This window comes from Protopterus annectens, chromosome 10.part0 (assembly GCF_019279795.1).
Source record: "Protopterus annectens isolate FY-2018-M chromosome 10.part0, PAN1.0, whole genome shotgun sequence".
Taxonomy (NCBI): domain Eukaryota; kingdom Metazoa; phylum Chordata; order Ceratodontiformes; family Protopteridae; genus Protopterus; species Protopterus annectens.
This window is the reverse complement of record NC_056744.1, coordinates 650,595,355-650,622,081: the sequence shown is the minus strand read 5'-3', so window position 1 is coordinate 650,622,081 and position 26,727 is coordinate 650,595,355. Positions and strand designations below refer to the sequence as shown.

At 39.1% G+C, this 26,727-nt stretch overlaps 1 protein-coding gene across 1 annotated transcript in view; it reads left to right on the top strand.

Annotated features, from left to right (window-relative positions):
* The window catches only part of TTC22 (tetratricopeptide repeat domain 22), a 389,648-nt gene that overhangs the window by 239,508 nt on the left and 123,413 nt on the right, over nucleotides 1–26,727 (top strand). Inside the window, exon 2 of the mRNA XM_044085499.1 lies at nucleotides 14,621–14,676. Coding sequence (XP_043941434.1) covers nucleotides 14,621–14,676 — 56 coding nt within the window. The remainder of the gene's footprint in view (nucleotides 1–14,620; nucleotides 14,677–26,727) is intronic.

Below are 26,727 nucleotides of genomic sequence, written 5' to 3'. Positions count from 1 at the left end.
CAAATTCCACTGTACAGTAGTAATGTGGCAGGACTGTAAGTGCCAGTACCTATTAAACAGCACAGGAGTAATACGGCATAACTGTAAGTGCCAGTGCACATTAAACAGCACAAGAGTAATGTGGCATAACTGTAAGTGCTACTGAAAATCCCACAATACAGGACTAATGTGGCAGCACTGTCAGTACTGCTATAAATCCTATAGCACAGGAATAGTGTGGCAGGATTGTCAGTGCCAATGCAAATCTTACATCACAAACATAATGTAGCAGGACTGTGAGTGCCAGTGCAAATTAAATGACACAGGAGTATTATAGGAAGACTCTAAATTTCATTGTAAATTCTACAGCACATGGATAATGTGGTAGTACTGTCATTGCCACTGCAAATCCCACAACACAGGAGTAATGCGGCAAGACTATAACTGCTAGTGCAAATTCCATTGCACAGGAATAATATGGCCAGATTGGGAGCACTGCTGAAAATCCGACCGAACAGATGTAATGTGGCAAGACTGTGAATGCTACTGAAATTCCCACAACACAGAGTGATGTGGCAGAAAGTACAGTTTTGTACCTACCATAAATGTAGATGTTCGAGGATCCCATTGCTGCAGTCCTAACTATTGGGTATAGTCCGCATCCAGTCGGCCCGAATACCAGAGTATAAGGCTGGAGTCGGGCAGGGCATTAGACTGGCGTACGCCAGGGTACTGGCATGACCGGCGTCATATCCTCAGTCTTTCTTGCCCCAGATGTCAGAAGATCCTAAAAGACAAGGCCCAAAATACCTGCACCAAAAATATGTACAATATATACAAGAATATATACAAAAATATAAGCATGTAACCTCACCTACACAACCACCCCTAAACACAGAGGGAAGGAGGGAGTAAATTGGACTGCAGCAATGGGATCCTCGAACATCTACATTTATGGTAGGTACAAAACTGTACTATGTTCTTCGTTCCCCATTGCTGCAGTCCTAACTATTGGGTAATCCCAAAGCAGAGGTAAGGGAGGCTGGCAAATCATAAAGCAGGAGCTGACAACATGCCTTGCAAAACAGCTGTGGCAAAACCAGCCCTAGACTTAGAGTAGATAGGAAGGTGATAATGCTTAGAGAAAGTATGCACTGAACTCCAAGTAGCTGCTTCCAAAATATCCTTAGTTGCCACCCCTTAGAAATGCTGTTGAAGTGGCAGTAGCCCTAGTGGAATGAGGCCTAATCCCAGCTGGAATCTCCTTGCCATGATGGGAATAACAAAATGCAATGCAAAGCCAATCCACCTAGAAATAGTTTGTTTTGACACAGGCTTGCCCTGTGAACTCAAAGCAAAAGAAACAAACAACTGCTGAGACTGCCTAAAATCCTTAGTCCTGCTTAAATAATAACGAATTGCCTGTGTACATCTAAAGTGTGCAAAATCTTTTCCCCTTTATTTTGGGGGTCTGCATAAAAATAGGCAAATGAATAGTTTGGTTTAAAGCCACACTAGAAACCACCTTAGGCATAAAGGAAGGATTAGTTCGTAATGATACCCTATCCTTATGGAAAATCAAAATGGCTCTACTGCCATAAGGGCCTGCAACTCAGACACCCTTCTTGCAGAAGTAATAGCCAACAGAAAAGCAGTCTTCCATGACAAGTATTTCAATTCAGCAGTAGCCGAGGCTCAAAAGGTTGTAGAGTAAGTTTTCCAACACAAAATTGAGATCCCAAGCAGGAGTAGGAGCTCATTGGGGTCTTATATTCTTTGCCCTCTAAGAAACTGCTTGAACAAAGGATGCGAAAACAATGGTGGGTCACAATCATAGTGAGCTGAAATTGCTGCAGCATGAATCTTAATGGAAGAGAAGGACAAACCTTTGTCCAATAACTCAGTAAGGTATTGAAGAGCCACACTCAAATTAGGCTCAGAAACCTGCAAATTCTTTGCTGTACTCCAAAATAAAAATCTTCCATTTTCTGCGTACACTTTCCTTGTACTAGGTCTTCTAGCTTCCATAATCACATTTAAAACTTGTTGAGGAAGTTGAGACCTGCTGTGTTTCAACACAGAAGATGCCAGGCTGTTAGATGAAGAGAGTGAAGCTTGACATTGAGCAGATGACCATCCTTCTGAGATAACAGATGAGGAATCAGAGGTAAAGGCCATGGAGGCTTCCTTACCAGACTCCGTAGTGGGTACCAGTGTTGCGAGGCCAATCTGGAGCTATCAAAATCATCCTTGGCCTGTCTTGCCTGACCTTTAATAGTACCTTTGGAAGAAGAGGCAGAGGAGGAAAGGCATACACATGAAGGTTTTTCCAACTGAAAGACAGAGCATCCACTTTCCAAGCTGTGTGATGAAACCCCTTTGTGCAATACTGTGGCAGCTGGTGGTTTAGCGGAGAAGCGAACAGATCTATGTCTGGAGTTCCCCATGACACTGTCAATTTTTGAAATACATGAAGATCCAGTTTCCACTCGTGGGATCCATGATTTGTCTGCTTAACACATCTGCTAAGGAGTTCTGTGCTCCCGGCAGAAACCTTGCCTGAAGAGTTAGTTGTAAGCTTAGCGCAGTCTCCCATAAAATCATTGCTTGCCTGCATAGAGGATAAGAATGTGTTCCCCTTGCTTGTTGATGTACCACATGACAGTTGTGTTGTCTGTTAGAATCAACACCTGCCCTGGAAGAAGTAACTCCTTGAAAGCCATTAATGCAAACTGGACTGCTAACATCTCCTTCATGTTGATATGTAGATGCTGTAGTCTGGCAGGCCACTTGTCTTGTATCCACTTTCCATTTAGATGAGCTCCCCAAGCAATGTCCGAGGCATCTGTCGTTAAAATCTGACTCGCCTCTGGCCGGGTCACAGAGAGTCCCTTGTTTAGGTGACATTCCTGAGCCCACCACAAAAATTCTTTTGAAGGCAAGGTATTATTGGAATGACAGTGTCCAAATCCTGGCAGTGCTGTGTCCATACATTTTGAGATACCATTGTAGCTTCCTCATATGCAGTTTGGCATTGGGAAGCACCAGAATACAAGATGCCATGAACCCTAATGCTTGAAGGACTGTCCTTGCAGTCAGCACGGACTGATGAGATAGTTGATGGAAGTAAAGTGATAGACTCTTTTGTTTGTCCGGGGTTAAAAGGCCATCTGGGCTGCTGTATTCAGTCTCACACCCAGAAAGCACATGTCTTGAGAGGGTACTAGACTGGACTTTATTTCGTTCACAGAATACCCTAGGCATCTTAGCACTGCTATGACATGTTCCAGATGCTGTAGAAGGTCTTCCTTTTCTTGAGCCAGAATCAGGCAGTCGTCCAAGTAAGGATAGATTTGAATTCCTTGAAGCCTGAAGTAAGCTATCACTGGAGCCAGAACCTTTGTGAATACTCTGGGCAGTAGATAAGCCAAAGGGCAATGCAGAGAACTGATAATGAGAATTTCCAGCTCGAAACCGCAGATACTTCCTGCAACTTAGCCTTATAGGCACATGAAGGTAAGCTTCCTTGAGATCTAAAGTTACCATCCAGTGATCTTTGCCCAGCAGAGGTAAAAGCTGTTGTAACGTCAACATCTTGAACTTGGGAATGTCCAGAAAAGTGTTGAGGAGAGATAAATCCAAAATTGGTCTCCACGTGTTCCCCTTCTTTGGTACTAGGAACAGGCGAGAATAAAATCCTAGGCCCCTTTCTGATACAGGGACTGGATGAATGGCCCCTATCTGGAGTAACTGAGAAACTTGCTTGTGAGCCTCTTGTCTTTGTGGAGGAGGAACGTCTGGCATGCCTTTGAAAGGGGGCATTGTATGGAAATAAAATCTGTAACCGTGGTGAATGATATCCAACACCCATTTGTCTTGAGTAATTAAATCCCAATTTTCTTTGAAAAGAGACAGTCTTCCTCCCAAAGGAGCTGCCAGACGGGAATCTACTGGCAGCTGAAAAGACAGGTCATTGGGTCTGTTTACGAAAGGACTGACCACTGCCCTCACCAGAAGTCTGAGCAGGTGAACTCCTGTTCTAGGCCTAAAGAACCTTGAGCCCTGCCCCTACCACGTCTAGACCTACCCCTAGACTGGGAATCATAAGCAGGATATGTCCACCCCTTAGCAGGCCAATTTCTACTAAACTTTGGTGGCTGCACCTGCAAAAATCTTTAACAGTTTGCATAGACTTAGCTTTGTCCTCCATTTTCTTTAAAACTGCTTCCACAGGCGATCCAAACAACACATCAGACTGTAAAGGAGCATCCAAAATCCTAGTCTTAACATGCTCAGCTAAATTCTGATCCTTCAACCAGGCATGCCTGCGAAGAACAGAACTAGTAGCAGCCACCCTCGAGGAGGCCTGTACAGCATCAAAACCACATTGCAAAGAATGCTTACCCACTTGTTCAGACACATGAACCAAATCCAGCAACTCTTTACACTCAATACCTTCCGCCAAAGCATCCACCTTAGATTTCAATTGTGAAAGGAGATAATTCTGATATTTTAGCATGTGAAACTGACAATTCAATGCTCTCATGGCTAGAGTGGAAGAAGTATACACTTTCTTTCCCCACCTATCCAAAGCCCTTGCCTCTTTATCAGTGGGAACAGGATTTTTAACCACAGAAGCTTTAACACCCTTAGGCCCTTGAGAAATAGTTTCTGGGTTCGCCCTAGGACTCTTAAACAAATACTTATGAGCTTGGGGCACCCTATAATACCTATCAGGCTTAACGGGAGCAGGGGGCAAAGAGTCAGGGTTCAGGAAAGCCTCTGCAAAACATCTTCCACCACATTCAACACAGGAGGAATAGCTAAGGGCCTATGCTGGGGTAAAAACAAGAATTCCCTAAGCCTTTTCTTGGAATCAGAGTAATCCTGGCCTTCCCATTTAAAGTGCTCCCTCATGGAATGCAGAGTCTCTGAAAATGAGAAATCCTCAGGAGGAGGAGCTGTAGGAGTGGAATCATCCACATCAGAATCAGAATAAGTAGGATACTCCTGCAAGTCTTCCAGAGAAGACTCTGAAGCCTCTGAACACTGTTCAAAACTATCAAACTCCGTTCCACCCTAGGCCTCTTATCAGGCGGGGCATAGAACCTGTAATGATGGTAATCAAAGCTTCTGCCATTTTAAGCATGTGTTTCTTAGGGACAGAACGCGAAATGCTAGGAGAAGCCCCACTGAAGCTGAACTAGGCCTACCTCTCAAAGAAGTTTTGGCAACAGAAGGAGAGGCTCTAACTACCTTGGGGAAGAGGGAAGAACAGTCACCTGAGAAGCCCCTCAGCCTGGCCTACCTCCTGAGAAGGCACATCCTGTAACAGTAAAGTTTCTGCCTGGGACTCCATGCAAACTCCTGGCAAACCCTCTGGCCCCACTGTCCCTTCTAAAGAACCCGCGTCCGGGACTGCCGGTTCATCAACCCTAGGCTTCGCTGTTTTGTCCTTGCGCTTCTTGCTGGAAGCGGTCGTCGTAGCATCCCACGGCATTTTAAAATTGCAACGCTTCCCAAACACTAACCTGGCACAGTCTAACCTCCTCTTAATAGTGCGTTTGTTAAACCTAGCACAAGAGCGGCAACCAACAACGTCGTGCTCAGGCCCTAAACAAGGTATACACAAGGTATGGTAATCCCTATGAGGTATCTGTTTCCCACAAGAAATACAGTTATTCACTTTTCTGACATCCGGTAAATACTGAGGCAAGAAAAACCAAAATGTTCCCCAACGGGTACTTAGCCAACTCTGTTTGGTCTGAAACTCCGGTTTCGAAATATTTCAGAACGCCAACCTGCACTCAAAAACTGCTTCTGCATCGGACCATGCGGCAAAAAAGACTGAGGATATGACGTCGGTCATGCGCATTAGTACCCTGACGTACTGACGTCAGTCTAATGCGCCCTGACCGACGTCAGCCTTATACTCTGGTATTCGGGCCGACTGGATGCGGACTATACCCAATAGTTAGGACTGCAGCAATGGGGAACGAAGAACATCTATGAGTGCCAGAGCAAATTCCAATGCAAAGAAATAATGCGACAGAACTTTGAGTGCCAGTATAAATCCTGTAAGTGCCAGTGCATATTAAATAGCACAGGAATAATGTGGCATAAATGTAAGTGCCACTGAAAATCTCTCAGCATAATAGCAATGTGTCAGGACTGTGAGTGCTACTATAAATCCCATAGCACAGGAATAATGTGGCAGGATTATGAGTCCTAGTGTATATTTATTTATTTACTTAATTACTTATTACTTATTTAAATGTTTTCCAGAGTAGAGCACTGATCTCCATGGCCCTTTTTCCAGGCCCAGCCCAGCAGTGGTGCCTGGTTAAATAGCACAGGATTAATGTGCCAGGACAGTAAGTGTCACTGCATTCTCCGCAGTATGAGAGTAATGTGGCAGGACTGTAAAGCCTGCACAAATCCCAGAGCATTGGAGTAACCAGGACTGTGCATGCCATTGGAAATGCTGTCTATAAAATTCTGTACCCACTGTAGATAGGCAGAGTCACTCTCCAAAGATGAGGGAGAATGTGGCTCTGTCAGTTTACATTTTTCAAGTTCATTTTAATTGGATCCCAATTATCAACATCCACAGTCAGTAAATACTGTTTTTATTTTTTTCTGATCTGCCTGTTTGATATTTTGGATCTGAGTGGTACACTGTGCGTTTGTTGGGTGTGGAGCTGGAGCAATGTGGAGACTGCTGTGGTTCCTCACTTTCTTTTACTGCATATGCAGTTTTAGTAATTTGTTAATAGCAGTCTAATGATGCAGATAGGAATGGGAACACTTTCTCATCTTCTTGCATTTTGCCCTTTCCTCGTGGTTGCATGCTATGGAGTTAGTATATTAAAGTTGTCAAGTATGGGAGAGTGAAGCTCCCACACAGAGGATGCAGACTGAGTTCCACTTTCAAATGTGCCTTTTTTTACTTTTTATGCATGACTTTACTAGGATTTGCAGTGCCTTTTACTGGACTCAATATTATAGTTCTGATGTTGTTGGATGTGATGATTTTGACTTTATTGGGTCATCACAGCTCCAAACTTGGGTACATTTTAACTGATATGGAAAGACATGAGTGCAAAAATCATTGGTATTAATCCTAATGATGGTATAATGTACTTTATCTGGGACATAATTCTTTGATGATAAGAAAATGAGCTAATAACATCCATTCCCTAGAAAGTGCTAGCAGGTTATCCAAACTCAAGTCCACATTTTGTACATAAAATATTATAGGAGGTGAGCCCATAAAGGACAAAAAGTGGCATGCTTAAACATCAACTTATTCTTCATAAGGTTAAATTTTAAATAACTATAATCCAGTTATTGAAAAATATCATCCAACTAGCTTTCAGTTTTAATAAAATCAGATATAAACTCTTGAGTCAAAAAGAAGATATCTAAATATTACCAGTTTAGTACTAGTACTGAGTGTCTTTACCTTGTATGGCCTCCTTCAATGGAAGCATATACACTGTGAATGACAAAGGAGCCATGGCTATGCAGTGAGGTAACTCAGATATCAGTGGGGAACTTCCTGGAAGGCATTTCTCTGGAAGTGACCATCTTAATGTAATCTGACAGTCCAGAGGCAAATGACTTGAGAACTGTGAAAGAAAGATCACAATGAGTACATAGATACTCACTCAGGATTCTGGTCATCATGGAGATCAAGGAGGACCAGGGTCAAATATAAGGTTTCATTTATTACCATCAAAGCATTATTAAATACCCGACTTGGAAAATTTTAGTGTGTTGTCTAGATTTAAAAATTTAGATTTAAAATCAGGCTGATATGGTTTCAGGAATTATAAGATGTAATTTGTGAGTAGCATGTAAATCACTTTCTCATTAACACTGCTGATGAAAGGTCCGTTAAAAGTAGGACGGAAATCTACCACACTGCGTGGACTGAGAAATGTTTTTTAAGGTCAGGACCAATAAGTGCCTCTATGAAGTAATGGAATCAACCATATTCTTGGAGATAACTGTGCAAGCTGGTAAATAACTGGACCTTAAAATTATGTACAAGATTTAAGTAGTTTCAGAATCCAACCAGCTGTAAGTAGTACATGGAGTTAAAACAGCATTCATGACCACTTCATGATCAAACTCAGTCCATTAGAAGTCCGGGCAGTCCATGGCTGGACCAATTCAATGAAACATAATCACATGATGCAGGAAAGAACTTTTGAGCATTACCACTTTATCTGCAGGACTTTCAAACAAACTCTTCATGTTATCATCCCACATCTTGAGTTCGCATCTGTCCTGTAAAAGTACCATTGAAATTTCACCAATACCTAGTTGCATACAGGACAACTAGTTTGCAGTGACAAGCACTGACCCCACAGTTGCAAACTGAATACTTCTGACATTACTTATATTCCCACTGTAATGTCTAATGAATAAAAAAGGGTCTGTTGCCATGGATATGAACTTCCCCACTATCTCCATTACCAGCTTGGTGGATGTGGGCATCCTGAGGCAATGTAGAAATTGCCTCATGTTTACTGACCACCAGTTAATTCTCAAACAAACTGATATGGCATGTGAGAGATGTACTTACACAATGTCAGTGAAGGCAAAGCTGTCACGTAAAAGAACTACTACTGTCAACAAGGTTGTCAGTAGTACACATGCTGCACCCATCACACCCAATTCAAAACAGACATATAGACCCACAAATGCTGATGCACTTAAATGTAACCTACCTAAACCCCAAAGGCCTCCTAAATGAAGTACACATAAGAAATACCCTTAGCAACCCCAAATATACTCTTTCAAAACAAAATCCACATCAATGTATACAGTCACATCTCATGGAGCCTCTTCTTCTAAGCCCATAAGGCAAGCCATTACAGAATCCAACATTCTAGTCATTGGATATTCCATTGTGAGACACACTGATGACCCTGTCATCAGACTAAGAAGAAAGTCATGGTCAATTGCTTATCAGGGGTCAGGATCTACCATATTAAGCATGCATTCAGGTCATTGGACCACAAGTACCAGTATGACTCAGTCATAGTCTATGTGGGTGTCCCTAGACTATATGAAGAGAAACATCCTGGAGCTCTCAGAATATGTGTTCCAGGCTGGTATGAGCCTAGCACTGTGCAGCATTTTACCTTTTCCTAGATGATGCCACAATATGAACAAAAGATGACTGACTTTAATAATTGGCTTAGTTTCTGGTGTCATTCGTATGGGGGGGTGCAATATTTGTCAACATGGAAGGAGATAGTCAACAGACCATTCTGCTTTGCCAGGGATGGTCTGAACCTCTCCCCTCTAGGCCTTAGAATATTAGCTAAAACATTGTCTTCCCCCACAGTGCCTTTTTTAGGCAATGCCAAACTGAAAGTACTTCCGGCATAGCAAATCAAAACCAAGAAAATCTAAAGGTATTACTGCTCAATGCTACGAGTCTAAACAAAAAAACTCCACTCCCTGGAAGTTCTCTTCACCCTGCAGAATGCTAATGTCTGTGCGGTCACTGAGACATGGTTTAAAGCCATGGAGAGCACACCTACAGTGCAAGCTTATAATGCCTTCCATACATTTAGACCAGCTACTGCACAGACAGAGACTAAAAGTGGAGGTGTCTCAATTTGCATAAAATATAAATATACCTCAAGGCTGATCAAATAGGACAATGCACTTGAGCTTCTCCACATTCAAATCACCATAATCAAAATCCAGTACCACTTTTTTGCAAGCTGAAGGTCACCCTCTGTGACTGAGGAAATCCATACCATGTATTTAAACTTAATGGAAACACTCACCAGCCAACCCAATACTATATTCATGGGTGACTTTAATTACCCCACTATTAACTGAGAATCATATACGACACCAAACTTACAGGCACATAGATTCCTGGATTTTGTAAACACAAAAAACGTGGACCATCTTGTCAGTATACCAACCAGGGTTGCAACCATTCTGTCTCTGGCCCACACTGATATGGGAGAGTGCTGCACACCTTTTAGTGTAATGTCCTATTTGGTAATGTCAGACCACAAAATGGTCTCCTTTGAAGTAAAAATAAAACATGGAACCCTAGCTAACCCTGAAATATTCAGCAACTACTCTAAATCTAACTTTCTACTATTACATGATAACCTGGCAGAATGTCAAGCTCCCATAAACCCTGAGAACACTGCTACCTATGCAGAACTGTTCACAGAAACCCTATACAAGCATGTTAATAGTTGCACAGAGGCATCTGTACTCACCAGGAAGAAGTCCAGAACTAACTCAAAAAACAAGCCACCCTGGTGGAATCACAGTATTAATAGGCTGTATAACAGAAGGAAGAAAATCATGGCAAAAATTAGGAGTTGCAGCACCCAGAAGGATAAAGCATTCTCATCAAACTAAACAAACAACTCAGAGGACAAATAAAGTCTACCAAAGCCAAATTTGAGGTAAATTTGGCATGCCAGGCCAAGGACAACCACAAGGCATTCTTTAGCTATGTCTGCAACCTCAAAGGCAAAACACAATTGTGTGCAGAGCTCATTGTAAATGGAGCCATCTTTACTGATCCAGAAAATATAGCAACCCTACTGGCCAACAAATTCAGCTCCAACGTCAACTTTCCCTCAGAAAATATCATCAAATATAACTCCCCCTGCTATCATTAGGGAATAGTCCTTAATGCTCTCTCTAAGGTCAAGAACACTGCATCAATGGGCCCAGATAATATCTCAGGATGCCTTGTAAATAGCATGAAACATTATCTATCAGGCTGTCTGGAATAGCTATTTAACTGTAGCCTCTAAACAGGCTTCGTGCCTCTTGAATGGAGAACAGCAACAGTCATCCCTCTACACAAAGGTAGTCCATCTACAGACCCTGGAAACTACAGACTCATAAGTCTCACTAGTCTCATATGCAAAGCCATGGAAAGAACTATCATGGAAATGATCAATAATGACATAAGAAACCTCCAGACACAGGACCCAACCCAATTTGGTTTCATCAAGTGCAGGTCATGCCTACTCAGCCTGGTGGATTTCTTTGAGAAGGCCACCAAAGCAATGGATATGAGCAAAATGGTTCACACTGTGTACCTTGACCTGGCCAAGGCATTTGACACAATCCCCCACTTGGACATTGTTGACAAATTTAAGAGGTTAGGTACAAACCCTTACATTACCCGGTGGATATCCAGAGAGCTCACAGAGAGGATCCAGGGAAGTTAGAACTGGGGAGTCTACCTCTACAAAGAAGCCAGTCACAAGTGGAGTCCCTCAGGGATCAGTCCTGCCTGCGGCCACTCATTTTTGGCATTTACTTCTCTGCAGGCAAAGCTAACGTCAATGGTCTCTAGCTGACAAACTTTACAGATGATTGCAAGAAGGGCTGACATAGACAAACAACTGGTGCCAGAGCCATGGACTAAAACTAAATGCCAAGAAATGCATAATAGTATCCTTCAGGAAGTCATTTTCCCTTGGTAACTATCACATTAACAACACACACCTAAAATTTGCCCCAGTAGTCAGGGAGTTGGGGATACACATAGAAGTAATCTAGCCTTTAACAATCAAGTGTCTACAGCAGTGCAGAAATTATTCTATATTGTGCAACTTATAAACAAAGGTATGGCATCTAGGTCCAAAGAAGTCTTTGTGTTTGGCATTCATCAGCCCTATTATTGAGTACAATGCCTCATTTGGTATGTATCTAACCAGGGATATCCAACAATTGGAATGTCCGCAGAGGTACTTCACTAAAAGAATACAGGGCATAAGTAACATGTCCAATGCAGACCGCCTCAATGCCCTATACCCTGTATTCTGTCTCCTACAGGTTGTTGAGGGGAGATCTATGCCTAGCATACAAGGCATTGTCAGACCCCACTCCGGACCTCCTGTAAATCCACAAAACAAACAGCACCAGAGTTACCCATTCTAAAGACTTAAACCTTGCCCGTAATATAAATAGGGCCTACTGGAGAGACAGGTATATATTTCAGAGACTACCACTCCTCTGGTACAGGCTCTCCATCCATGTGAAGCCATATTCCTCCCCCAATTCAAATGCAACTTGGACAGATGGATGGGGACAGAAAGTTCATCCCTGGTTTGGCACCTCTGTCTCTAATGGACACAGACAGCCTGTAAATGGTTCATCTTCCAGGCATCTGCTTGTAAAAGTTTCACTTCCCAAGCTCCTGGTTACACTTATCAAGGTTACCAGAACTTGTCAGAGATTTGGGATGCATGGCTAGGTTTAAAAAGTCCCTTGTGGTCGTTAGCCTAGTAAACACCTATGAACATATGAACCTATCTAAGCATCCAATTAGCACACAACAGCCAAGATCCTGTAGTGTGTTAATGTTTACTTACTAACTGCATAATACATGCATTCAGCCAGGCAATGATATTAGCTGATCTAAAAATATTTAATCAGTATTCTGATAAACCATTATTTGCAAGTGAATTAAATAATATAATTTGAGAACTGCCCATTTCAGCACTGTGTTTGAAATGAGGCTCAGTTCTTCGTTTTATGTTGAAAAATCACATCCAGAATAGTTTTACTGTCTTACTGCAGCCATTTGAAATTGTACCTCTCCAGTAAGTATTGTCTGGGGATATAAAAATAAGAAGTGGAGTCACTGTATATAAAAAACTAGCAGTTCAGTGATGCAAACTCTTCCTTTTCTGCAGTCTCTCATACCAGTTCAGGTCAAGTTCCAAATAAATTCAGACATCTGCTTCCTCTCTGGATTCTCAGCAGAATATCTCCAGATCATCTCAGGCTCCTCCAGGTTGTCTCTTCATTTCCCTGATACACTTCTGAAAACCGCAGCTTCAGACATGAACTCTCCTTGCACTGAGAGGCCAAATTCTCTGCTTTCCAGGGTCATAGCCCTTCCTGTTTATATAGTATACTAATAATGAAATTGCTTATTAGCAACACTCTTTAAAGAGACATCTTCACTTAATACAGACATACCTGGTTTTCTTTAAAGGGAACACAATATGTTCTGTAATTCCTGCACATTTATTTACAAAACATCAGCTTAACACATAATATGCTTTACAATGGCAGTGTTGAAGTGGACTCGGTCGAATGATGGTATCATAGACCGATGTCTGCAAAAGTGACAATCTCAAATTCCCACATTGTTGAAATACATCTCAAATTCCACCTCGGAACAAGCATTAACATGGATCGAGATAGGGGCAAGATTTGTACTTCGACAATGTTGGGTTCGACATTCTCACCGTTCGCCCTCCGGACTTCATGCAAAGTGGATTCAAATCCACTTCAGCATTGTGATTGTAAGCCCATAATACCACACACTATTATTTACATAATATTAGTAAATGAAATTAGTTTTGACACATCCTAGAGCAATAACCTATCACACTTTGCTATAGTATATTCATTGCAGATCAGTTCATCAAAATTGAGTAGGAAATAAATGCTTGTAAGAAAGTTTAGGATTTTGTTAAAATGCCAATGGCAGGAAATGACAAATGGTTTTCTACAATCAGGCAGTTTACCCCAAGATCACTGATTTTTTACTTGCCATTTTGTATTGGCAGAGTTAGGAAGAGGTCTGGCCATCACCGACACAATATTTCTGATTTTGGAAAAAATCACATGCTGCTATTTAAGCAGTGGTTTATATGGTCATTAATTGTTCTGATGAAGTCTTTTAATGAAGGACAAAAGTGCTTCACTAATGGAAATATTACTGTGCTGTTCTCATTTTAATGTTCTGGATGGTCAGCATCGTTATTATTTACTAGCTGTTTAATTTAACGCTGTTGTGGTTTGGAATTTTATGGTTAATACAACTGTGGTAGCCTGTTTGGTCTTACTTAAGAGTTACACTTATGCTGTTTATATAACATATGTCTGAAATGGCAGTCAGATGGCTCATCCCCTTCAGTCTGACATGCACACAGCCTTTCAGTCATCTTCTCTGCAAGTGCTGAACCTCCACCCCTTTTGATATCTTCTTTTGTTAAGTCTTCATCTTCTAAAAAACACCACCTCCATTTGTATTACCTGCCATAAACACAAACTAAGTCTCTCACTTCTGTTTTTCTTATGTCTACATCTCTCAGCTGTAGCCATCGGCCTAGTTTTATGAGGGAGCTGTTCGAAAACAGCAAGGCATGTGTCTGCATGTATGCATTTGTATATGTATATGCATATGCACAGCAGCTTGGCAATAATATGGGGAAAGTTGCTAGGTAGTTTACATGACATCCTGCTGCAGCACTTTAATGAAAAGCCGCGTCAGTCATGCCGGCATCATTTGGAAGTAAATTCCCACACTACAACCAGTTTATACAGTGAGCTGAAGTCCTTCTTTATGGAGTAGGGGTGGAGCTGCAATCAGTATTTGGTAATGCATTATGTGTTATGGGAGCTGCTTAGTACTCAGTGGCCTCATTTACTAACCTTCGCCTCAACTATGTGCACAGATCTGAGATTTTGGTACTGCAAAAAATCCAGTGGTTGAAGTAAGCCACAATGTAGGCACAGGTAGGAAAACATATGGCTGGTCAGTAATAACAAAACACTAAATAGTAATAAAATATTGCTCAAGTTTACTATTCAGTACTTTTTTTTTTTTCAGATCCCTATTGAGGAGAAAAGAAGCTGGTATTTTACAGTGGTTACCATGTATATCAGGTAAGGCTGACAACTTGTGATTATAAATCATAGGAACTCTATAACGGTCTTTGCAAGTAAAAATAACAGAGAATATGAGTAATGTGCAGCATGAAACTCCAACAGAATAACTACTCACTGTATTTCCAAGTCAAACACATCACAAGTACCATTAGATGTGCTCAGAATGCATTGTTTTTCATTTAATGTTAAACATTTTTTCTTAAATTCTAATAAGGAGCAATATTTCCTTTGTATAGAATCAACTCACATTACAAAATTTGACACAAGAACAAAAACAGCACTTTGCTACAAAACATATACAGGTGTGTTTGTCATGCAGATATTACATAATATTATATTTAAGCATGCTTACTGCTCAGTCAACAAAGCTGAGTTAGAAAAAGACCTGTACAGGCATGTCAGACTTGCTATGCAGTTGATAATATTTAGGACTTACATCACTAAAAATCATGAAGCTTATCCTAATTTTTGCATGATAAAGTAAAACAAAATAAGAATAAAGATAGGAAAATAGATACGATGTAATTTAAAAACAGTATGAAATAAATGTAATGTTTTAAAATGACATAATCCTGAAACACAAACATTCCAAGTATACCTTCAATCACCGATGAGGACCATTATAGTATTTACACTAAGATTATGTGTATCCTGTTGGAGCTTATTTTTTGCCAGTGACTGGACCACAGTGCTGATGGCAGTCACAAGTGTCAGTGCTTCGCCACAGTGACTCAGAATTAATAAAGAATCTCAAGGTATTCATTGGTGCCCTACACTTAATTAGTGCAGTGCAGTGCTCCAGTGAAGAGACTAGCCAGAGGGCATGCCTCAGGAAACCAAAAGGTACCAAAGTAACAGACTCAGAACCATGGAATAAGCTTGGCTGAGTTTCAAAGTAAATTATGCCCGTTGGCCTCCAATTGCTTAACTGTGGGATCACTCTAGTGAGAAATTGTCATCCCATCCCTCAGCTTTGCTGTAGGCATGAAGTTGATTGAAGATGGGACCCCTTGCTCCCCAGACCAAGCTAACATTTTACAAATAACTCAGAATCAGGCCTTCAAGTTTAAGTTGGATGCTTATCTAAGTATGAACTTCATCTGACGGACTGATTTCCTTCTTTTACCACTGAGCATTTTTTTCAACTCATCAGTGATTTTTGAGATGCTTGCAACTGAATCCTTGACTTTCACTGTCTCTTTCTTGGACTCTGACATCCTGTACAAAGAAAGACAACACATTCCTAAATGGGTTTTAGACAGGATACTACAGCAGTGGACACTGCCACTAAACCTCCATTATTCTCTCGGGAACTGTACCTCACTGGTGCATCCCTGATGTATGTATTGCCATCTTGCTGCAATGTTTCAGCTGATCATGTATCTTATGCTATCCATCCACCTACTGCACAGGAACGGACTATGAGCTGGGCCACTGATTCGAACCAGAGAAGATTTTTTCCTGACTTTTCAGCTGTGTGTGTATGTGAGGATACAGACATACAAAGTCTCATGAAATTTACTTTAAAAAAAGGAGCTGTTCCTTGTGCCTCATTTTAACAATATATGAATGCTTATCCCACAGCTGGAATGTAGCATTAAGGGTTGCCATGTTTGTTGCAGGGGAACATCCAATTTGGAGTGCTTCAGCATCTAAAAAGGGTGATATTTTGTATTTCAATAGCAAGTACATCTCTTTTTTTGCAGACATAGCAAAGTGGATGCTTGTAGTATCTCTTCTTTCTAACACAGGTTTCTAAATTCCCCCCAGTTGGACACTCTTTCTCGATACAGAAAGTCAGAGGCTATGGATGCATTTGACAAAAAAAGATTTATTATTCATTCATCCTCTGTTTGTGGTTCCTTCTGTAAATGTATTTTATGTTTGATTTTCAGACGTCTGTTGTTCAGCAACCTATAGGTAAGTTCACTGCCCTCCCCACCTCCAAGAAATAAATGTATTTCTAAGGAAGCCCTTAGCACTGCATGTTTTAGAGGGCTCCATATGACTCATTGCACCTTTGGCATTGCAGATGGTGGTGGTAACCAACACCAACCGCCACACAATAGCCTGGCTCAGCTATCTTCAGACTACATTCCCCAAACTTCTATAATAACACATGCTACTTTACAGCTCCTGTAAACTCTGCCAGTAAAACTAGCACATGTGTCACTGACCACTGAACACTTGCAAATGATGATGGCTAGTACCATCTGAGCACATAATTTGTCTAAGATACGAGGGGAAATGCCTGATGTACAGAGTAAATTGACCATGCACCATTCAGCACAGCTCGCAAGTAATATTACATGCACCCTTTGTAACTTTACACTGTCATGTAGTTAATGTATGACAATAGTTGTGGACTAGAATCCACCAAATGATAGGAGCTGCACTGTCACTATTAGTCACTGGCTGCAGCAGCTGCGCAGCAGACTAAAGCATGATCATTTCATGTAGAATGCAACAGCCCATGTATTTTCTGCATGCAATAGTATAGTCATACTGAAGTCAGTCAGTGACTATCTGTGTCTGAAGTAAATGGTGTTAAAGCACTCCTCAGTAGCTCTTTGTGTATGACAGATTTGTGTTATTAGCCAAGGTTTTAGTGGGTATCCTGTGTCACCTAGAAAACAAAACAGGGGAGGGGGGGACATAAAAATGGAGGATTACACAATACTACTTCTCCCACTAAACAGATAGAGAAATAACTGAGTAACAACATTTTAATAGTTTGTACTTACCAACCAGGTGACTATGTGGTATCCCACCATGCAGGAAGTGGTGCTACAGTGAACCTGTGTACAAAATGTGAGAATCATGGGTACTGCCAGGATACTGGGACAATGTACCCCCATTCTTGTACGTTATCTAGCAGCTGCTGTGGTATATCTGCCCCTGTAGTCAAGATGTGGCCCTTATAGACACATGGGTGGAATTTATTACACCATGCACCTCAGGAAAGTATGCCATTCCCTGATGCATGGTACTCAATCAGTCCTGTGGTGATATTGAGAAATAGATATACCCATGCACGTGTGCAAAGAGGATATTGAGGAATTCCTGCAGTATCCTTGAGGCAGAAGCCTTTGAGGTACCTAACATGTACCAATTTTTTTTTTCTTATAGGTCCCCATGGCAAGCATAGTGAGGTCTATTTGTGCCTTGGTATCTACAGAGATAGGAAGGCCATGCATTCTCCCATTTCCTGCTTGTCAGCCATACAAATGCATCAAACCTCTTCTAATACTCTGTCCACTCTAACTCTCCAGGTAATGTTAAGGTGAGGTATTTTTTGCTTATACCATTTTGTTCTTCATGGCCAATGAGCACCTCACAGTGAACCTGGTTTCACTATGGTAGGGACAAGCAGCTCAAGGTATGAAATAGTAAGTGTGCAACAAAATCAAGCATTCCGGCAGACTAGAAAGTGACTGGAAAATATTTGCTTTTTATAATCCATCTATGCGCAGTGCTGATGGCCATCAAAAAGTTGCTGTGAAGTACAAAAAACGAGAACAGAGCCTAAATTACATAAGTAAGTATCACATTTTATTGGCATCTCATTATTCTCTCATTTGCATAAGACTTTCTAAATCAATTTGCAATTTTGTACCTAAGCACAACTTATGTTTCTGAATCATGGCTGTGTGACCAGAGCAGATACCTCACATGCTTAAATGTAAAAACCATGACTACCTCCCTAATGGTGCACTTTGCATTTTGTGTACATTTTGTATGAGACTAATTAAAATATATCAGATAAGTGACACTAAGTTTTCTACAACTGCTTGTACTGAAATTAATACGTATATATTATTAAAAGAATCAGTGTATGCTCTGTGTGTGTGTGTGTGTGTGTGTGTGTGTGTGTGTGTGTGTGTGTGGAGTGTGGGCTTAGGTTAGCAATACTTCTATTTTTTTTAATAAGACCTTTTCAGCATTTAAGATAATGCTCTGGCAAATATTCCAAAGTATAGATCCATGTGTAATGATGTGTTGTTTTTTAATCTAGTAAAAGTTACAGATCACTCATATTGTCAACTGTACTGTCATTCAGATCATCTTTTATACCCATTGCAGTAAGGATAAATGTATGGTTTTGCATTAAGAAACATCTGTGAGTTACTCAAAACATTGTCTGCCTCAATTATCCAGCACTTGCTAACAAATTATCCTTCCCAAGTTCACAGTGTTGGTCGTTACTATCTATTTATCAAGCGATCACTTTCAATTCCATATTTAGGTTTATGCAGTTTGATTGACTCATATAGAAACCTACCTTGAAAGTGATGCCTGAAAAGACACTTTTGGACAAGTAAAGTTCCCGCTAGTCTTCGCTAGGGTTAAACTGCGTAAATGTATTTTAATTTTCAAAATATTAAATTTAGACCACTGTAGCATAGTTCCCTAAATGTATTTTATTTGGATTTGTTTACTGGGAAGGTCCAGCTGTGCACAGAATCCATTTTCAGTGGAGACCTGGGGAGAAAAGCTACAATTATCAGTGGAAAAACTACCGGGGACCATTTTATTTCAATTTTTGCCCTTTACCCTAGTCAGGACTGCATGGTTGCCACAGCCCATCATACCAAGCAGGATGTGTAAGGCATGGAACCAGTGCAGAACAACAAACTTGTATAGTACAGAATGCACACATACTCACATGTAGAGTACATGCACACCTATGGCCAGCATGGAGTGTCACAAGAGTCATTTACCAGAGTGCACCTGAGATGTGGGAAAGCACAGCCCAGACAAACACACATGCAGACACAGAGAATTATGCAAAGTCAGCACAAATGGCACCCTATATGAGAAATGAAAGGGGCAATCAAGAGCTGGCAGACAGCCACACTTATCAACGTACTTCGGAGTAACTCCTATATTATACTAAAGCAAAACTAGTCTACCACGTATAATGGCTAAGCACTGTATTACTACAGTTAGGGGTGTGTGTGTGTGTGTGTGTGTGTGTGTGTGTGTGTGTGTGTGTGTGTGTGTGTGTGTGTGTGTGTGTGTGTGTGTGTGTGTGTGTGTGTGTGTGTGTGTGTGTGTGTGTGTGTGTGTGTGTGTGTGTGTGCGTGTGTGTGCGTGTGTGTGTGTGTGTGCTTTTCTTCCCAGACTTTAAATGTGAGGTCTGAAGGGGAGGAAAATACCTTTTATAAGGAAAAACTAGTTCAAATATGAGTCTGAGACCAAATAGACTTCAGTATAAATTATTTGTGAAGAAGGGAATGTAAGCACTGTGGATTATTATCTGTATGCAAAGTTAACTGGAGAGAATGAAGGGCCAATGTGCTCTCTTTGACTTTGATAGAGAATAACTATTTTGAGGATCCATGTAGTTACAAATCTGTCAATATATCATGTTTTGTCATTCTGATCATTTTATAATGTCCCTATATATGAATACTTTGCATCTGCATAGCTTCTCCTGATTTTCTGACTTTTCATGAAGAAAATAATATTGCTTAATTAAGAAATTATAATAACGTTCTATTTTTTTAACCCTGATAGCAAAGACAATTCCATCTCACTAATTTTAATTTGATAGTATGAAACCATACATTTGATTTTCTCTTGTTTAGTAAGTGCACTCACCAAAAGAGATTTCATTTGCTTTGGATGGTATATATTATAGATTTGAGTTCTTTTTAAGATATATCAGAAGGAAAAGATTTTACTAACAATATGACCTGATCATTGTTATATAATGCTCAGCACTACTCAATAAAGTTTTTGGGTCTATATTATAAAATCGAAAAGACTTTACCGCAAATACTCACATGAGCAAAAATGCCGGTAATCGCAATTGCTATTGCGGGGGGCTGCGCCCCCCCATACCCCCCGCTAAATATATATTCTAACTCCAAGGTCACACTACAGTGAGGAAAGGGCAAATATCCCAGTCCTCACTGTAACACAACCCCACAATCATGGTTTCAATTCCCGGCATTTTCGCTCATGTGAGCGTTTGCGCTGTCTTTTCGTGCATCTAATATAGACCCAAAGTTTTTAACTACAGTTTGAAAATAAAAATAAAAATGATGTGGTCATACCTTGAGTCTTTTAGCATACATGGAATAAAGTTTTTCACTCAATCCAAATATAGAAAACACCCAGCCAAAAACTTCAATCCTAAAATTTTGGTTGAGACATTCAGTATGAATACTGTCCAGATTTGACCTGCATAACATTTCAATTTAGCTGGTACATTACAAAAGGAAAGAAATTGTTTTCTGAAAGGGTTGAAATTGAGAGTATTATTTTGAAACTGAGGGCATTATTTTACCTGATAGGGAATAGTTCCAAGATGTATGGGTTTATTTTGGAATAGGCTCAGCTGCCCAGCAATAGTCTCCCCAGAGGTGTTTCATTATGAGGGCCACATAAGCATGGGGACTCCTTCCATAAAGTGAGCAAATAAGAACTTGAGCTAAAAGTAAAGGGTGCACATTTTGAAATGTTTTTCTAAATATTATTTTATTGGTTTCATAAATTAAGTATGGGGCTAAGGCATGCTTGTTTATTTTTGTAATGTTTATAGCTGTCATATCTGCAAAAATCATATTTATAAATCCGTATCTTAAAATGATGTTGAAAAAAATGCACATATTTTATATCAGTATCTTTCTATTTGAAAAACAGGTTCTGGCAGTTATAAAGGATAGATTAGATTATTTACATAATTGGTCTAAAATAAAAACTTGGCTAGATAAAAAACACTTTGAAGTCTAGCCTTCAAGTAAGCAAAAATACACAATAAAATGTATATAGAACTGATTCTACCACATGCTTAGATATGCCATGAGATCTGCAACCATAACATATGTATATTTTACCCGTTTAAAAATCTATTTGGCGTTCAACACCAAAGTACATTATCGTGCCTATAAAATACTTTTTATTTTTTGTAAACATGATATTGTCAAAAATGGATCTATGCCATAAGATCAAAAGTTCAAAAGAGTGAAAACCGAATATCTAAAACTCAAAATATCAAAAGCATTTTTAATGCAGGGGGGCAAATCACCCTGTACCCCAACACACCCTGCTAATTATATATACCAATTCTGAGACTGTACAACAGTGAAGAAGAGGCAAATTCCCATGTTCAATATTTTGAGTTTAAGATATTTTGGTTTGCAGTCTTTTGATATTTTGATCTTATGCTATAGACCCTCAAAATATATTGTATCTATGAGCCTAAAATACATGCTGAAATGGCTTGTGTGTGATAAAGTAGGCATTCATTCTGCTGAAAGATGGCAGTATTCAACAACTGCTATAGAGTATCAGGAAAGCATTTTTATTACTTTGGTACAGTATCTGTCCACTGCAATATTAAAAGTATTTGGCTGTCAGATGTTTTTATTTATTACTTCGATGTATTTATTTATGTATGCTGCATATTCTCCTAATCTCCCTGGGCACCTTTTTAAGGAAATTCTGAAAGTTGTCAGAATGGCAAACAGCATTTTTGAGTGGTTGTGCATAAAAGTTCACCCAGAAATATTCACATATTCAAATACGTGCATTTATATGTGGGAAGAATATATTTTACCAGTGTGAAGCTTGCTTTGGTTGTTTACCAGTTCTCATTTTTAATATACTCATGAAGTATGAATGGTCACTTTGTCTGCTACTGTCCATTTTCTCCATCTTTCACTACTTGATAGCTATTGAATGTTTGCCAGGAAGTAAGTGAATTAATGCTATTGTGGTTATGTGTTCATAGCTGCTGCATATTAGCTTCAGGGTCTAGTGATCTGTCATTGATCTGGCTGTTGTTTGGGTGCCAATTATACCTGTCAAATGTCCCAGTTTTCAGGGACATCCCAAATTTTGGATCAAAATAGTTGTCTTTAAATCTTAAAATTTGTGGGGTTTTTTTTGAAGAAAACAGTATATTAAATTAAAATAATGACAATCATCACAGTGGTAGAATTATTTTACTTCAGAAAATGTATGCTAATTTGTGTCCTCTTATTCTATCGACTTTCTAAATTTGTGGTGCCAATATTTAGGTTGATTGGGAAGGTTAATAAGTTGTTCCTAGGTTTGTTCTCCAGAAAACTTCTTAAATGGGCTATCACCCTCACTGGAATTAACTTAGTCAATGAGGCAAAAATAAATAAATAATGTTCAGCCTGAAGGGAAGAATGTGTTTTTGCCAATATGCTGACAGCATTCACACATTCAGTTATACACCAATCAAAATAACCAGAAGAGAGAGATTTAAAGAAAATTATAAGAGACGAAAGTTGTCGGCAAACAAACAGATGCAACAGAACTGTGAACAGTATTTAATAATTTAACAAGTGTGATTGACATCCTTATCAGAAAGTATGTGTGTGTGTGTGTGTGTGTGTGTGTGTGTGTGTGTGTGTGTGTGTGTGTGTGTGTGTGTGTGTGTGTGAGTGCATGTGTGCGTGTGTGTGTGTGTGTGTGTGTGTGTGTTTGTGTGTGTGTGTAAGTTAAATATGGATAAGTAAAATATGTGTACACTAAGTAAAAGTCGAAGTTGTGCTTAACTTGGAAAGTCACTTCTGACTACAAGGAGATTGATGGGTGATAGCTCTAGTTGCAGATCTGGATGATTTTTAACATGATTGTCATGGCAGGATTATCACATTAGAGCAGATTTTTATGTCTAGTTTTCCCCTTATTAGTAACAAAATAAAAAAAATGGAGAACTGATATTAAAGAAAAAATCAAGCACAATGCATAGATCAGGTGATTCTAAGCCACATTTCACAATAAGCATAACCACTTTTCCCTAACTAGAATTATTATGTGCTATTTGACATAATATATTGTCTAAGACTGTTGCAGTTACTAGTTTTGCAATCTGAAATTATCCTGATTAACTTTAAATTATAATGACTACCATAAATAATAAGAATAATTTAATATAACATTAGTTCCTTGATCATACCTTTCTGCTTAATCCCACACTTACATTAGGAAATATTAAATAATCTTATATTATTTCAGTTTGCAATGTAATGCCTGACTCAATGAACCTCTTTTACTTAGCTAAACTATGGGATTAATTTAGTTTCTGATATAATGGAGACAGTTTAAAGTGCTTTATCAATCAATTCCAGCTTTCTCTTTTTCTCTACTCTCTCAGATACTAAGTATACTTACCACCTGCTTTTACCCTCTCTTTCACCTGTACCATACTGTCACTTTTTGCTTAAAACGAACTACCCATACCCATTAACTTCAACCTTCACTCATACCTGCAGCCCCATTCCTATATCAAATTCCCACTGCGCTACCTATCATGTAGAAGTACTAACACCCTATACTTTCACCCCTTCACATACTTTCGTTTCCTCTTCACCACATCTGCTCATTCCTATAGTCATTGTCCCATTATTCTAAGCCCAAGCATCCTTTGCCCTAACTAGTCCATCTCTCAATACCTACGCCACATGTTTACTAACCAGTCTCCTCTCACACACACAGCAGCACCCAATCAATAGTTATTTCCATCTCTTTGTAATCATCTCACACACTTCTCTACCTTCAGTTTGTTTATTACCACTCATTACTCCCTTTTATATAGTCTCATTTGAAACACATTCTCTCCCATCAATGATACAACACCTATGTACTTTTATCTGCACACCACTTACTCACCCGTCTTCACTAATTCCCTAAAAATATTTTTCAACTGTCTTCTGCTATCAAACTCATGATTAAACTTCTAACTTACAGCTTTAACCAATCTCCCCTTAACACCCACTCCATATGCCGCAACTCCTCAGCTACCACAACATATCTCCTTCCTTCTTCAACAAATTGCGCACATGCATTGCATTTACCTAACACTTTAGATCTTTGCACACCTAAACTACACTTATCAGAATGTTTCCCTGGCAACTTCTTATCCTATACCCTCTTCTATTACTCACATACCTAATATCCTTTCATCAACAACTCCATCTGTGGAGTAAACAGTCCAGTTAAGTTATATCTACTGAATTCTGATTTTGTACAGCTTCTGCTGATTCCTATATTTGCTGTGCAGTATATCTTTTCTGTATTGCATCCATTTGTTTTTCCCATTTCACTTGTTCTGCTCGTCACTGGCAACAACCTTATCAATATCACTGGTCTAAAGCTGTGATGAGCATAGTTGTTATGGAACTCAGGGATAACTGTGCACCCTATCTGGTCACACCTATTTTCAATTTGGTTTATCTTTGTTGATTTTGTCTGGCAGATGCCTGGTTATTCAATTGATTTTAAACTGTCACTTTGTTCTTTCCATCTTTATGAAAGGTCAGTGTGAGCTATATCATATTTGAATTTTGCTGACAACACTCTCTCAGCACATGAGACTAACAACAGCTGTTAAAACTGAGCTACTTCCTTGGTCCAATGTGATATACTTGAAGTCTATCTGGCTTATGTTCAAAGTTTGCTGTCTCAAATGTTTCAACTTTTTGTTGGATATGCACCTTTGAACTGTAACAGGAGTTTTAACCTTGAGATTTGGGGCAAATGCATCAGCACTCTATAATTAAATTAAGATAATCACCACAAGCCATATTTTAAGATGTTTTTCCATGAAGACATTGACAAATGTAAATACGGTGATGCTCAACAGAACCTGTCTTTAGCATCAGTTCATACTAGGAAGTTCCATGATTGCATTATTTTTTTTTTTAAAACAAGTTTATTGTTTTAACATAGAAGAGAAATATCATAACAATTTTATACAAGTAATTAAAATAGATATGATTATAACATTCAACAAAACAACCAAAGTATTTACAAAGACATCCACTATAATCAGATCAATTAATTAAAGTAAAATACCATGCTATTGAAGTTAAGATTTTTTTAACAGGTTTTGTAAATTATCCCATACAATATAATAAGATGTTTTCCTGGTTGTTCTTGACCTTATTGTGTTTATTTCCATATGGCACACTATATTCATAACATTTTTAAATTCATTGAACGAAGGAGGTGTATCTGAAATCCAATTTCTGGTTATTATTTTCCTAGCCACTGCTAGAATAGACCATAACAAGGGAAGCTTAATCTTTTTAACACTTTGAGGTACAGGTGTGTTGAATAATATAAGAGATTTCGAAATAATGAAATTATCTGTAAAAAGAGCCTGCAAAAATTCATTAATTGACTTCCAATATTCTTTCAATTTTATACAGTCATAAAACATATGAGCCCAGTCAGCATTAATTTCTACATTACATCTTTTACATAGATTATCTTTATTATTTATTTTATTCATCATCAAAGGTGTATAAAAAGATCTATGTAAAAATTTCCATGTAAAAAGTCTCCAGACAATGGAAAACATAGTTTTGTAGGCAGATTCCAATATATATTGTTTATCTTGTTGATTTGGTGGGTCCCCATTAATGGAAGTGAAATAATTCCAGTAGGTATCTACACTGTAAAAAGTTTCTTGTCTGATAATTTTATGTATGTATGAAAGCTTTCCTTTATCAGAAACTTTATGTTGTAAATTTAATATCAAGTAATCAATCAGTGTTGGAATAGATTTTTTAACTGTTATAGACATTAGATCTATTTTATCAATGAGATGTTGTCTAAAGGTCTGAACCTCTAACCAGCAAGTTTCTCTTAGATCAAATTCTTGTTTTAAGAAATCTAGATTTTTAACTTTATTATCAGATATCAACTGATACCAGTACTTTAGATCATTATCTATAGCTAAATGGGTTCCTTCAGAAGTAGATGACAAAAGCATACTCCGAGTATACATTATAGGGAATATAATAAAATTCCATTCCCTATATTTAGGATGCATGAATATAAAGTTACGATAGCTAATAATAATGTTTAATGGGTAACAAACTATATGTTTAGGTGTAATAGGTGAAGTACAAAATTCCTTTAGTAACCATAACATGGAGTTATTTACAATCATATCATATTTTTATGTGTTAAGGAGATTTTCATGAAGAGCATACTAATTAACTCCCAGTAATCTTTCCATTTTGCAACATATGACTGATCTATTAATAAAGTAATAAC